The following is a 12,838-nucleotide window of genomic DNA, read 5'->3' on the forward strand; positions in this document are numbered from 1 at the left end:
AGACGGCTGTGTGCAGGGTGGGCGGGCGTCCCTTAGTCAGTGAGTGAGCCAGGCCCGCTGCCCAGCATCCACGTCTCGGCACAGCTCTGATTTTCTCGACTTGATGTTGAGTACACAGTACTTCCCACCAAGAGTCCAGAAGGGTCTGTGGTGTCCTCATTTACGCTCGACTGTGTTTTGTGGGGAGAATGATAGATGCTGAGGCACATTGCCAGCTTTGGGGTTATGTGAAGGTTGGGACAGCACTCCTGTGCGTTCAGGGGTCTGCAATTCCTACCTCCTGGACTTTTCATTGAGAATCCAGGGAGAGAAAGTGATAAGTTACTATGTAAATAGAAGAGCTCGTGCTAACTACTAGGGTTGATAATTGAATAATGACATGATAGCATGATAGGTATAATTGAGAGAGCCCGTTGCTGTGCCCGGGAATCTGGCGTCCATCCCTGTCTGTGCCTGGGATTCATGTGTCCATTTATCTTTCAGCCTCTGTCACATTTGTCCCTGTAGACTGTACCGCCTGCCCTGCTTGAGCCCTGAAAACCTGTGACACTGAGAAGGCAAGCATCTGCTCGGTGGCCAATGCCGGAGGCAGAGTTAGGGTTACAGATGTCTTGACATCTGTCTGCTTCCATAGCCCGGATCACAGATTTGGGGTCAACCAAATGGGGACCTCCCCATCCCAGGCCATGCACAGTTAGGGGATAGGTGACTTTTTTTTTTTTTTTTTGCAAAGCCAGTTGTCTGCAAAGCCATGTTTTCTGCAGGGGTGCAAAAGCCTGCATAAAGAGTAAATCCAGATGCCGAAAGTCTTGAAGCTCGTCCTCCTGTGCTTGCAGGCTGAGCAGGGCTGAGGCTAGGAGCGTCCTGTTCAGTGAGCAGTTCACCTGTGCTGGCTGTCGGCCCGAGCACCTTGCGTGCATGAATCCCACCTCGAGTTTTCGGCGGTGCTATGGAGCATGCGCGGTTTCCTCCAGTCTGCGGGTGAGGAAGCTAAGATGAAGTAAACTAGGCACGGCCGCATGGCGGGGAAGTGAGAACACCAGGGCTGGCACTTCGGTCTGCCTGGCTGCTACGCCTGTGCTTCCCTCTCCGGGTGATGGAACAGTGGACAATGGGAGGTGTGGCCCCCGACCACTTGGAACAGGTGCCGGGGTACAGGGAGGCGTGGGCGCCTGTGTGACCACGGGTAGGATGTTTGCCCGGTCATTACCAGCGCACCGCCCCGCCGGTCAGGCACAACGGCTGGCCCCCGTCCCACTGCCCTGTGGGAGCCTGCGGGAGGTTTCTGCTGGGACGGCCATTTCAGCCAGCGTTGACCTCTCTCTTTTGGGGGCAGGCAGCTACCTGCCCACCCACTGTGGCTGCTTCCAAGGCACGTTGGTACTCTTGCTGCAGAGGAGCGCGTGTCCCAGGTCAGCCGGGCTCGGGTTGCCTGGGACAGCTGGGATGCTCTCTGAAGGGTGAACTTGGGAGCGGTGGATGCCTAACACAGAGGCACGTTGGGACGAGCTTTGAGCAGAGCAGACGTGGAAGGTCTCTCAGGTTCCTGGGCCCCTTGAGTTCTGGGAGCAGCTTCCCGTTCCTGCGGAAGTTTCTCTCTCCTGGTGGCATGTACTTTGGGAGCTCTGACAGGTGTCTACTCTCCAGAGATGTCTAACAGCTCCTGCCTCAACAGAAGCCATGCTTATGGCAACCTCGGTTTGGGAGGCCCGTGTTGGAGTCATGCTAGAGCAGCCGGAGGGGTGACAGTCTATTATATCTGCGTTGGTCGGGATGCCAGATGAGACAGGGGCACTCCGGAGTTGATGCCTGCCCCCCCCCCCGCTCCGGCCACGCCCTCAGGTGCTGACGGTGGACGTGTGAGTGGCAGAGGGAGGGCTCGTGTTCGCTGGAGTCAACACGTGAGCCAGGTCCTGGCCCTCATGCCTTTAAAATAAATGTACCAGATCTGTGAGTTCCACCAGCATTGTCCTGAGGACCGATGCCAGCCGTCCGGGTCTTCTTTAACCCTGGTCTCTGAAACGGGTACAATCCCACCCACATCTGCCCTGTTGCCCAGAGAGGCTGTAAGAGAACCCGAAGGCTTGGCTTGGTGAGGACGCCGCCACCGAGCACGTGTTTTCCTTCTTCCAGGCGCTTTGCTGAACATTTTACCTCCCTGTTTTCTCACGTGAATTCCCACGACAGCCTTTTGAGGCTGATCGGTCCCATTTTACAGGCGGTAAAACTAAGGTTGACAGGCTAAATCTGCGTCCCCTCGCAGAGGGAGTGTGGTGGCAAGGGGCTGAGAGGCCAGGCCCATCTGTCTTGAGCCCGAGTGCTGCCTCTTGGATATGGTTGGAGTAACCAACAGTAATGTAGTAGGACCTGTCATTTTTTTCCCCCCTTATTCCAAGCAGTTTTATATATGGTGACTCACTTGGCCCCAACTTGCATAAAATGATACCCTTTTTATAGGTGGTGAGATTGAAGCTGAGCTAAGGGGGATTTCCCCCAAGATCCTTGATCTGGGGGGACACTTAGTAAGTGCCTCCTGTGTACCCTTGTGGCTGGTCCTGCCTACCAGCTGTTAAGCCAGGCTGAATGTCGGGGCAGGGGTGGGACACACATTCAGTGAAGCAAAAGAATATTGGGGGTGGGGGTTGAGACTTCACTTCCAGCCCAGGGTCCTCCCTGGTGGCCCCAGAGCCAATGACTCTTTCCCTCTTGCTGCTGGTCCCTTTTCTGAAACCCCAGGTGCTTTCCTATTCCGGAAAATTTATATCTTGTGGTTTTGTGGTTAAGAAAAAATGACACTGCCCCTGAACGGTCTCCTTGTCGGCCCCTGGAGCTGGGCTGGCAGGCCCCCCACTGCGGTTTGTCTGGGAAAGTAGCCCCCGGGTGCTTCTGCGACTGTGGCCAACTTTCCAAAAAGTGAGGTGGACTTGTCTCGCTCAGCTGGAAGCTGGTACACCCTGGGTCCGTGCATCCTTTGTGAATCAGAATAGCTTGGCGACTTTAGCAGAAACCAAACCTGTAGCTGTCCTTTCTTTACAAGCTCCGGGGGAGAGCAGCCGCCGGGACATCAGACCTGCTGGCAGGTGGGTCACCACGCACTGGGTGTCTCCCCCTGGCCTTGTCTCAGCACAGCCGGCCAGGCGTATGGGTGGCTAACTGGGCGTAGTGAGGAGTCCCTTCAAGTTCTGCATCGTCCTCCCCATGGGACTGCTCCGTGCCGTCTAACGGGGATCTCCAGCAGCCTTTAAGAAAAGAAGCCACGTGTTCCCCTTCTGGGGAACTTGCCTTGCTTTTTGAGACTCTCAAGCCCCCCGGGTGACTGCTTGTGCAGTTGGCCTTTGTTTTCTGCGATCCTTCTGGTAAACGTGCGTACCTGTCAGGCCTGCAAGATGTCTCGTGTGTTCATGTGTCCATTCATCCAGCAAAGGTTCCACAGGGACAAACCGTGTGTCCCAGGGGCCCTGCTGGTTCCTAGTGGGGGCCCAGAGCACAGACACGCACCTGATCTCGTGGAGTGTACAGTCTAAGGAGGGAGACAGACGGGCACAATATGAGAACTTGGGTGCGTGCTCTGGTGGGGGAGGCGGGCAGGGGGAGGCTGAGGAGCAGGACTGAAGGGCGTGGGTGGTGCTCCCTGGAAGGATGGAGTTATAAGCTGAGCTGTGGCCCAGGGGTCACGGGAAGAGCCTTCTGGGCAGAGGGCCTTGAGGCCAAAAGGGGCTGGATATGCGGGAGGGGGCTGAAGTCGAGAAAGCTTCAACCCTGGCTCATTGTGGAGGCCAGATTGGCCAGTCTTCATGTTGACCTGTGGTGGCCAAAGTGGTGTGTAGAGTGGACGTGTTCTTAACTGGCTCCCAGGGGCCTGGCCCTCAGTTCTCACGCCCGTGGCGGACGGCCCTCCCTGCTGCTGCTGTGAGTGCCTGCAGCCCGACCTGTCTCATGCGGAAAAGAACGGTTTTGAGTCCGTCCAGTTATCTGATGCTTGGCCCTGTCTTTGGTCAGCTCTTCGAAGCTGTGGTTGGAGAGCAGCTTGGATGGAGGGGAAGAGCGTCTGTGAGAAGTGCCTCAACGCGGGGATGAGGCCCGTGTGTGTCCTTGCCTCTTTCCTTCCTCAAGCCATGGTGAGCACATTGTATACCGTAGTAGGCGTATGGGGACAGTCCCGCATGAGGTGGACACAGTCCCTGCCCCGATAGGTACTGATTTAGGGACTTATGTAGTCTTGGGGCTTTTCTGTACCATCGTTCAGTCCTCCCAACAGACCATGGGCTCGATGTCGCCACGCCTGTTGTACAGATGAGAGAACCACAACTCAGAAAAATGAACCAACTTCCCCGACGTCACGTAACTGTTAAGTGGCAGAACCTGCATTTGAACCCCGATGCGGTTCAGCTCCGGAGCCTGGTGCTGTGTCTGCCGCCCTGCGAACTCACATCTGTTGGGGGCGACCGGGTCAGAAGTGCGAATATGAGGCCTCCGTGACAAGGGCTGCCTTAGCGGTGTAGACCCCGTGTACACAAGGGGAGACGGGGATTACGAGTAGGCCTGAGAAGTCTTACCCAGTTCCCCAGCCTGAGGACACTGGCTGGAGGAGGAGGGGACTGCAGGCGTTGGAGCAGAGGCCCAGGGGTAGGACAGTACTGGAAGTCTTGGGGAAATAGCTCCTAGATGAGTGTGCACCTGCAGGGCAGTGTGGACCGGGGCTGGAGTGGAGTGGAGATGAGCCTGGGAAGGAAGGTTGGGGGCCCTGATTTTGGATCTGGCCTCTGGTCACCCTGGGAGGGATGGATCGTTGTGGGGGGAAGCTGGACGAGGGACACGAGTGCCTTTACCTAACTCTATAGGATAAAGTGGCACCCACACCTTCTGGTGTGTTCACCGTGGCTGAAGGTGTTCCCCGGGGCTTAGTCCCACGGTGGGACAGCGAAAGCACCTCTTGCAGGATGACGCGGGCTTGCCAGCCTCAGCAAGGAGTGTTCCATGAGCAGTGGTGCGCAGGGGCGTGAAGAGTGTTTATTAGCGGCGTCAGCTTGGGGTACACGTACGGCACGTGCTTCAGGAAGGCCGGGCTTTGCCTCCGTGTCCGTGTCTCTGTCGAAACTGGGAATTGGGAATAATTTTTGTTCTGACTTGCTGTTCCCTCCCTAGCATTTGTGCCCACTTGCCACTGAGCCCTCTGAGAGTGGCAGGACTTAACAGTGCTCAGGGCCACATGAGGGGGCCGGTGCCCTTCAGTTTGCGAGCCCAGGACCGAGGCTTCTAGGGGACATTTCAGAAAGGCCGATAGAGAAGCAATGGTTTTGTTGTCCGTGTGGGTCTCGTTTCATGCCTCACAAGGATTCTTTTTTTCTTTTTTAAGATTTTATTTATTTATTTGAGAGAGAAAGAGAAAGAGCATGAGCGAGGGTAGGGGAGGGTAGGGCAGAGGGAGAGGGAGAAGCAGACAAGGTGACAAGGGAGCCTCATGTAGGTCTGGATTCCCGGACCCTGGGATCATGACCTGAGCCAAAGGCAGATGCTTAATGGACGGAGCCACCCAGGCGTCCTACAAGGATTCTTTACCTGGGGTCTGTGGATGAATTCAGGGGGTCCATGAGTTTGGAGGGGAAAAAAGTGGAACCTTTAGTTTCACTAACCTTAACTGGAATTTAATATGTTACTCAGTTTGGATGTAGGCAACAAGGCCCATTTGTGTGACTCGGTCACTGGCAAAAAGCACAGCTGTTTGCATATTACGTTACAGTCGTGGCGATATCTAAAAAAGTAGTTTATGCTTGTCACAACTTCAAAGCTATGCTGGTTATGAGACCCGCGGCCAGCTATTGTTTCATGCTGTAATAAAGAAGGGCTTTTAGGGGCGCCTGGGTGGCTCAACTGGTTAGGCATCCGACTTAATTTCTGCTCAGATCATGATCTCAGGGTCATGGGGTTCCAGCCCCATGTCAGGCTCCGTGCTCAGCAGGGAGTCCCCTTGGGGCTCTCCCTCTGCCCCTCCCCCTGCTCACGCCCCTCCCCCACCTCTCAAATAAATAAATAAATCTTTAAAGAAGGAAAGGCGGCCTTTTATTTTAGTACTCTATCACAGGTCTTTTTTTTTTTTTTTTAAGATTTTATTTATTTGACGCAGAGAAAGCACACAAGCAGGGGGAGAGGCAGAGGGAGAGGGAGAAGCAGGCTCCCCACACGGGGCCCGATCCCAGGAGCAGACGCCCAACAGACTGAGCCACCCAGGTGCCCCCTCTATCACCATTCTAAATAATATTTTGAGAAACGTGTTTAAATATAGTTGGTTTCTTTATAATCCTAAGTGTTTCATTTGAAGCATTATTCTTAGAAAGGGACCGGGGACCTCCCTAGACTGCTGGAGGGTTCTGTGGTCCCTAAATGGCCAAGACTCCTATTACCAATTTGGGAGCCTTTCTAGATATTTGAAATGTTATATCATTAATTATTATTACTTTTTAGTATTGTGAGTAACAAAGAGAGTCCTTACCCTTTAGAGAAATCCGCTGCGAAATTTGCAGATGAGGAAGGAAGGAATTAACAAGGAAAACCCTTGAGGAGAGGTGGAACTGGGAAGTGGCTCCGCCCGGCGGGGTCCCTGCACAGGACTTTGAAGGTGGTGCATGCCTCTGGGGAAGCTTGAAAGTCACCAAGAGGAGGCCGTTAGAGTTTCGCCAACGTGACAGGAGCCCTCACGGGGTCCCTGGGGCCCTGGATGTCAGCTGAGCCTGGCAGCTGCCTGGTCCTCCTCTCGGGGCTGTGAGCTCATTTCCATTGGTTCTGCTCACCCTTCTTCTAACCAGCCCTGAGCCGTGACCGAGGTTGGGTGGGGGCCTCCCCTGCACATCCCGCATTCCTCAGTACTGTGCAGGCACCTGGTTGGAGCCCAGGGTTTGTCAAAGAGAGCATCAGGCTGAGCTAAGCCAGGCTGTCCTCCTTTAAACTCACCTTGAGATTTTAGCCTTTTGAGAGGCTTTTGAAAACTGTAGACACCGTTCCTCTGGAAAATGCACGGACTCGTACTCTGAAATTTGCATACATTTTAGGGTGTGCTTCTTGAAAGCCTACTGGTGAGCCCAGGTCAAGGACCTTGGCCAGTCATGCCACATCCCAACAGGCATGGCCGGCACCTGGCATGCTCGCGTGTGCCAGGCACACACCGAGTGCTTCATTTCTTCTCAGCCTCCCTGAGAGGGAGGTTCACGGTTTGTTTGTTTGTTTGTTTGTTTTTTAGATTTTATTTATTTATTTGGCAGAGAGAGACACAGCCAGCAAGAGAGGGAACACAAGCAGGGGGAGTGGGAGAGGAAGAAGCAGGCTCCCAGCAGAGCAGGGAGCCCGATGCGGGGCTCGATCCCAGGACCCTGGGATCACACCCTGAGCCGAAGGCAGACGCTTAACGACTGAGCCACCCAGGGGCCCCAGGAGGTTCTGTTGTTATCCCATTTTCTGGAAGAGGCAACTGAGGCTTTTCTGGGTATGGGGGTTCAGTAACTTGTCCAAGGTTACAGGGCTAGGGGGTGCCTGACCCCCAGATCCCAACCCAAGCAGTCTGATTCTAGGTGGGAAGTCTCCTAAGTGGGAGACTCATTCTCTCCAAACCCCCACGTCTTCCATACGCTCACCTACTGACTCCTGCCCAACCCCTCCTCAGGCAGGAAGCCCTTCTTCTTTTTTTTTAATAAAGATTTTTATTTATTTATTTGACAGAAATAGTGAGAGAGAGAGAGAGAGAGCACAAGCAGGGAGAGCATCAGGGAGAGGGAGAAGCAGGCTCCCCTCTGAGCAGGGAGCCTGGCGCAGGGCTCGATCCCAGGACCCTGGGATCATGACCTGACCTGAAGGCAGATGCTTAACCAACTGAGCCACCCAGGCGCCCCCGGGAAGCGAGCCGGCTCCTGGGGATAGTGCTTGGGGCGGCCCGAATGAACCGGCCTTTTCTTTCCTGGGCTCCCACAGGCGAAGCTGGTCCGCTACATTTGCAAGCAGCAGCAGTGCAAACTGAGCGTGGCCCCTGGCGAGAGGACCTCGGAGCTCAACAGCTACCCTCGCTTCAGTGACTGGCTGTGTACCTTCAATGTGAGGCCGGAGGTGGTGCAGGTAAGCGGGTTGTGGGACCTGGGGCGGGGAGAGGGGGGAATGGTTGGGTGGGGGCTTGTTAAGCAGAGGGACCACACACAAAGCCAGGAACTAGCTCTGCTGGGACTGTGACCGAAAGGCCATGCTCTCTACTGTCACAGAGGGGACCCGGGAGGACAGCGGCCTTGGGAGGGACCCAGGGTAAGTGTGGCTGTAGCCTGTGTCCTGGTGCCACTGCTTAATGAGCTGGACAGCCTGACCACACTGATGGTTCATTGATTCCCCACATAAGGACAGCCCGCCAACATTTCTGGAAACATTGGCTGTGTGACAGGCACCGTGCTAAACACTTTGTCTAGATAATCTCACTTAATTCTCGCAAAACCCCGCGAAGGAATTACTGTCACTATTGCTATTTCATACTCGAGGAGGTTAAAGCACAGAGTGGGTACGTGACTTGTTTGAAGTCCTGCAGCTAGCAAGGGATCACTTTGGGATTTGGAAACAAGAGTCTGAGTTTAGTTTTCTCTTGTGTCTGCTGTAATGCACTCTTTTTCCTCCTCGGTTCCCTCTTCCTATCCATCCAGCCTACACCCCCGCCCTCCCCAACGAAATAACTCATCAGCCAGTGAGCGTGGAGAGTGTGTCCTATGCCAGGTGTCGGGGGCACAGGACAGCTCTCGTGAGGCATCAGTAAATGAGTGCATAGCAGGTGTAGTTCACTCAGTCAGGTCTTTTAAATCCCTTTGGTTCTAAAATTAAAAAGATTGCTCTTGCTATTGTTTTAAAAGCAATATGATTATTTATAGACACTTCAGAAAACAGAGGAGGAAAAAAAATCGCATGTATATTCCCACTACTCAGTGAAAGTCCACTATCATTAAGAGTTTGCTATTTCCTTCTAGTTCCCCCCCCCACCCCCCGCTAACACGTAAGTCTTTTTAAAATTTCTAATGGGTCAGACCCGTGCCGTAAGGTAGTTACTAGCCAGCGTGGCTTTTATGTACTTGGAATGTGGCAGATCCGCACTGAGATGTGCTGTGATTTCAAAGATAGAAATCCAGAGAGTTGCTGAATTCTGAAGACTTCATACAGAAAAAAAGTAACATATTAATAACTTTTCATGTTTAGTATACATCCAAGATGACACTATTTTGGGTATATATATATATTTTTTAAGATTTTTTTATTTATTAATTTGACGGAGAGAGACAGCCAGCGAGAGAGGGAACACAAGCAGGGGGAGTGGGAGAGGAAGAAGCAGGCTCCCAGCAGAGGAGCCTGACGTGGGGCTCGATCCCAGAACGCCGGGATCACGCCCTGAGCCGAAGGCAGACGCTTAACGACTGCGCCACCCAGGCGCCCCTATTTTGGGTATATTAAGCTAAATAAAATGTTGTTAAAAATAATTTCATATATACTCAGTTTTTTAAATGTGACGACTCAAACCTTTAAGTATGTGGCTTGCATTAAATTTCTCTTGGGCAGCCCTGGTTTAAACCATCCCAAATAAACAGTTTGGATTTGCTCTTGCTAACCAGCATGTTTTCTTCGTACTGGCACACTTAATAACCACCCCCCCCCCTTTAAGTAGCTGCTTGGTGTTCGATAGCATTATGGGATGTGGTTTATCAGCCAGAGGCTCATCCCAGTCCTTGCCTATTATACGTAACACAGCGGTTAATATGATTTATGCAGCTCTTTGTATATTTAGGAATTTTCCCTGGGAGAGATTTCCTGGACAGGAAGTGACGCGATCATTAAAGGTCCTGTCATGGGGAGGAGGAGTGGGAGTACATGGGGGTAAATGGGGGGGAACCCATGGGGTGCTGTTAACACGTCACATGTGTCTGGCCTGGCCTGGCTCTGGCAGCCCTCATATTTGTGGTGCAGGCCAGCAGTTACAAAGCTGCCAGGAAGGGGAGCCTGGGTGGCTCAGGGGTTAAGTGTCTGCCTTTGGCTCAGGTCATGATCCTAGGGTCCCAGGATCGAGCCCCGGGTCGGGCTCCCTGCTCAGTGGGAAGCCTGCTTCTCCCTCTCCCATTCTCCCTGCTTGTGTTCCCTCCTCTCTGTCAAATAAATAAATAAAATCTTAAAAAAAAAAAAAAAAGCAAAGCTGGCAGGAAGGAGCTGGTCTTTGTGAAGGTTGAGGGAGCCTACCCTGTGAGATGGAGTTTCCTGGGGCTTTATTAACACTTACACACGCACATGTGTGCGAGGAGCCACGTCTCCCCACCCACCTGTCTAACACCTTCCTGCCACCCAGGAAGGAGATCTCAACAACATGTAATGGTTGTCTGTGGTGACGTGTTTAAAATCATGGACTTGGGAGCTAGGGAGAGTTGAGTGGTCACCCCTGCCCCCCAGCCAACCCAGCCTTTACCGCGCCCCTCCCCTAGTCTCAGAGACAGAAAGCAGCCTCTCCTCACAGCTGCGTCTGTAGCTTGCAGTGGAGGGTGCCGGGGCCCCACAGAGGTAGTGACTTGCCCAGCGTCTCACTAGCGTCATCCCTAACTTGACAGACGAGGACCATGGGTTCAGAGCGGCCGAAGGGCTCTGTGACGGTCCAGAGCTGGTAACAGGGATGCTCTCGAGGTTCAGACCCGGGCCTGCTGGGCTCCAGACTGTGCGTTGTAACTTCTTCCGAGGGCCCGAGCCACCTCTGGCGGATGGCTTAGCTGCTCAGGGCCTTTCCTTGGATCTGCAGAGATCTGGAGTGTGCCGGACACCTGGTTCCACCCAGGTCCGTCTGGGAGAGAGGAGCCAGGTGTGCCCATCGCAGAAGCCAGGACCACGGAGGCTGGCTGCAGGGGCGTATAGGCCCCTGGAGAGCCCCATGGGGGCAGCTGGGACAGGGGTCTTCCTGCCAGGCCCAGAGGCATAGCAGCTACTGAGCCAGGTGGTGTTTGAGTCATGCGGTCGGGAGTGAGGTGTCAGCGCTGGCGGTAAGGGAGGGGTCAGGCAGGTGGGAGGGCCCAAGAGCCAGACGGGGTTTGGGAACCAGGCTGCTACCCGGCCCGGGGGACTGGGGTAGACATAGAGCAGAGAGCTCGGTGGGAATGATGGGCTCAGGGTGAAAGAGTAGGAGTGTCTCCAGCTGCCCAGGGACCTCCCCGGTGACCTGGAGATCATGACGCAGCTCAGAAATGAGCATGTTTCAGGCCGAGCTGTTGTTCTTCCCCTTCCATTCACAGAGATATATTTTCTTCCCACCCCTGCCCATCTCAGAGAATGGTGGCATCATCCACCCAGTTGCTCAAGCCACAACCCAAGAGGCCGTCCCTGAGTCTTCCCTTGCCCTCCCTCACATGTGCAAGCCCTTCGCTAGCCCTGTGGGCTACGCCCCCCCAGATCTGCAGACCTGTCCCGCTCTCCATCCCCAGCGCCAGCACCACCACGGTCAAGGCCAGCATACCTCTCTTGCCTGAACTCTTGCAGCAGCCCCTTAGCTGTCTCCCTACTGTATCATTCCCCTTCCACACAGCAGCCAGAGTGCCCACTAAGAAACATAAACTGGATCGTGTCATTTTCCAGTGCTTCCTGTTTCTTTCCGAATAAATGCCAGATTCCTCACCCACTTGGGCCTCTGTTGGCCTCTCTGACCTCATCTCTCTCGCCCTCCTCTTTGCTCGCTCCGGTCTGACCTTCGCACTCCCTCTTCCTCTCCCTGGAGTGCTTTCTCCTCGGACATCACTGTAGCACCAGGTCCATTGTCACCTCGTCTGAGCAGTCTTCCCTGAGAACCTGATCTAAAGATCACTCCTATCCCTTGTTTTCTACCAGTGCATCTTGGCTGATTTTTCTCGATGACACCGACCACTTCCTGGAGTGTATCTAACTTATTTGTTGTGTGTGGTCTGTCTGCTGGCTCCCACTGGAAACCTCCCATATGGAATAGCTCCATAACAACCCACTGAGTGCTGGGCTTGTTGTGACAGTCGCGAGGGAGGAGGGGTGAATCTCATCGTTTCGTCGTGGATGTCCCAGGGGTCGAGGGTTTGGTCCTGAGTGGGTGGTGACACAGGTTACTTCGAGGTCTGGCTTTTCATGCCCTGCAAGAGAAGCCCCTTTAGAATCATAGCCCCAAAGATTCATTCACCTCCCCAGCTCTGCTCAGCTCCTCACGAGTCGGCCTCTGGGAAGAGCCCTGGGAAAGTTGGTGCCCTTGGGAAGGCTGGGACAAGCCAGTGCCCCAAGGAGTCCTTGGGCCTGTTTGGCACTCCTCTTCTGACCATACCAACATGCCTCACTCATAAAGGGCCTGTGCTTCCGGGGAGCCTGACTAGCCCTTTGCTGTGAGGCCTCTGTAGTCTTGTTCCGGGCTGCGCCATGACCTCTGCGCCTCTTGTGCTCTGAAGCACTTGGCGAGGGTCAAGTGGAGGCACAGTAGTGCTCCCTGGGGTGGAGGAGAGAAAATTCAGGCAATTTCCTCACCTTTCGTCCTCGGCCACTGTTACTCCTGAGTGAGAGCCCGCCTCACAGAGACTGCTAGAGGTTTGCACACAGGTGGCTCGAAATAGCCATCTGGGGAGTGCAAAGAAGGGGAAGTCAAGGGAAGGCTGGGAGAGCAGGAGCGGGGTGGAGGCAGTTTTCTGAATCAAGAGGCCGTGGGAGTTGGCTCAAGGCCTAAGAAGGGCAGCAGAACAGAAGCTGGGCCCGGGTCTGCCTCCCACTCCCTTTCTGGTTCCAAAGCTCACTCATGGGCATGCTCAGTAGGAGTTTGGAGGAACTGAGGCCAAGGGGGTGGGAGCAGGACAGG

General features: G+C 54.2%; 1 protein-coding gene across 1 annotated transcript in view; it reads left to right on the forward strand.

The window, feature by feature from the left end:
* KSR1 (kinase suppressor of ras 1) overlaps positions 1-12,838 on the forward strand; it is a 144,702-nt gene that overhangs the window by 71,561 nt on the left and 60,303 nt on the right. The window contains 1 exon segment of the mRNA XM_040639836.1: positions 7,960-8,100. Coding sequence (XP_040495770.1) covers positions 7,960-8,100 — 141 coding nt within the window.

Source organism: Ursus maritimus, unplaced genomic scaffold, assembly GCF_017311325.1.
Source record: "Ursus maritimus isolate PB19 unplaced genomic scaffold, ASM1731132v1 scaffold_24, whole genome shotgun sequence".
NCBI lineage: Eukaryota > Metazoa > Chordata > Mammalia > Carnivora > Ursidae > Ursus > Ursus maritimus.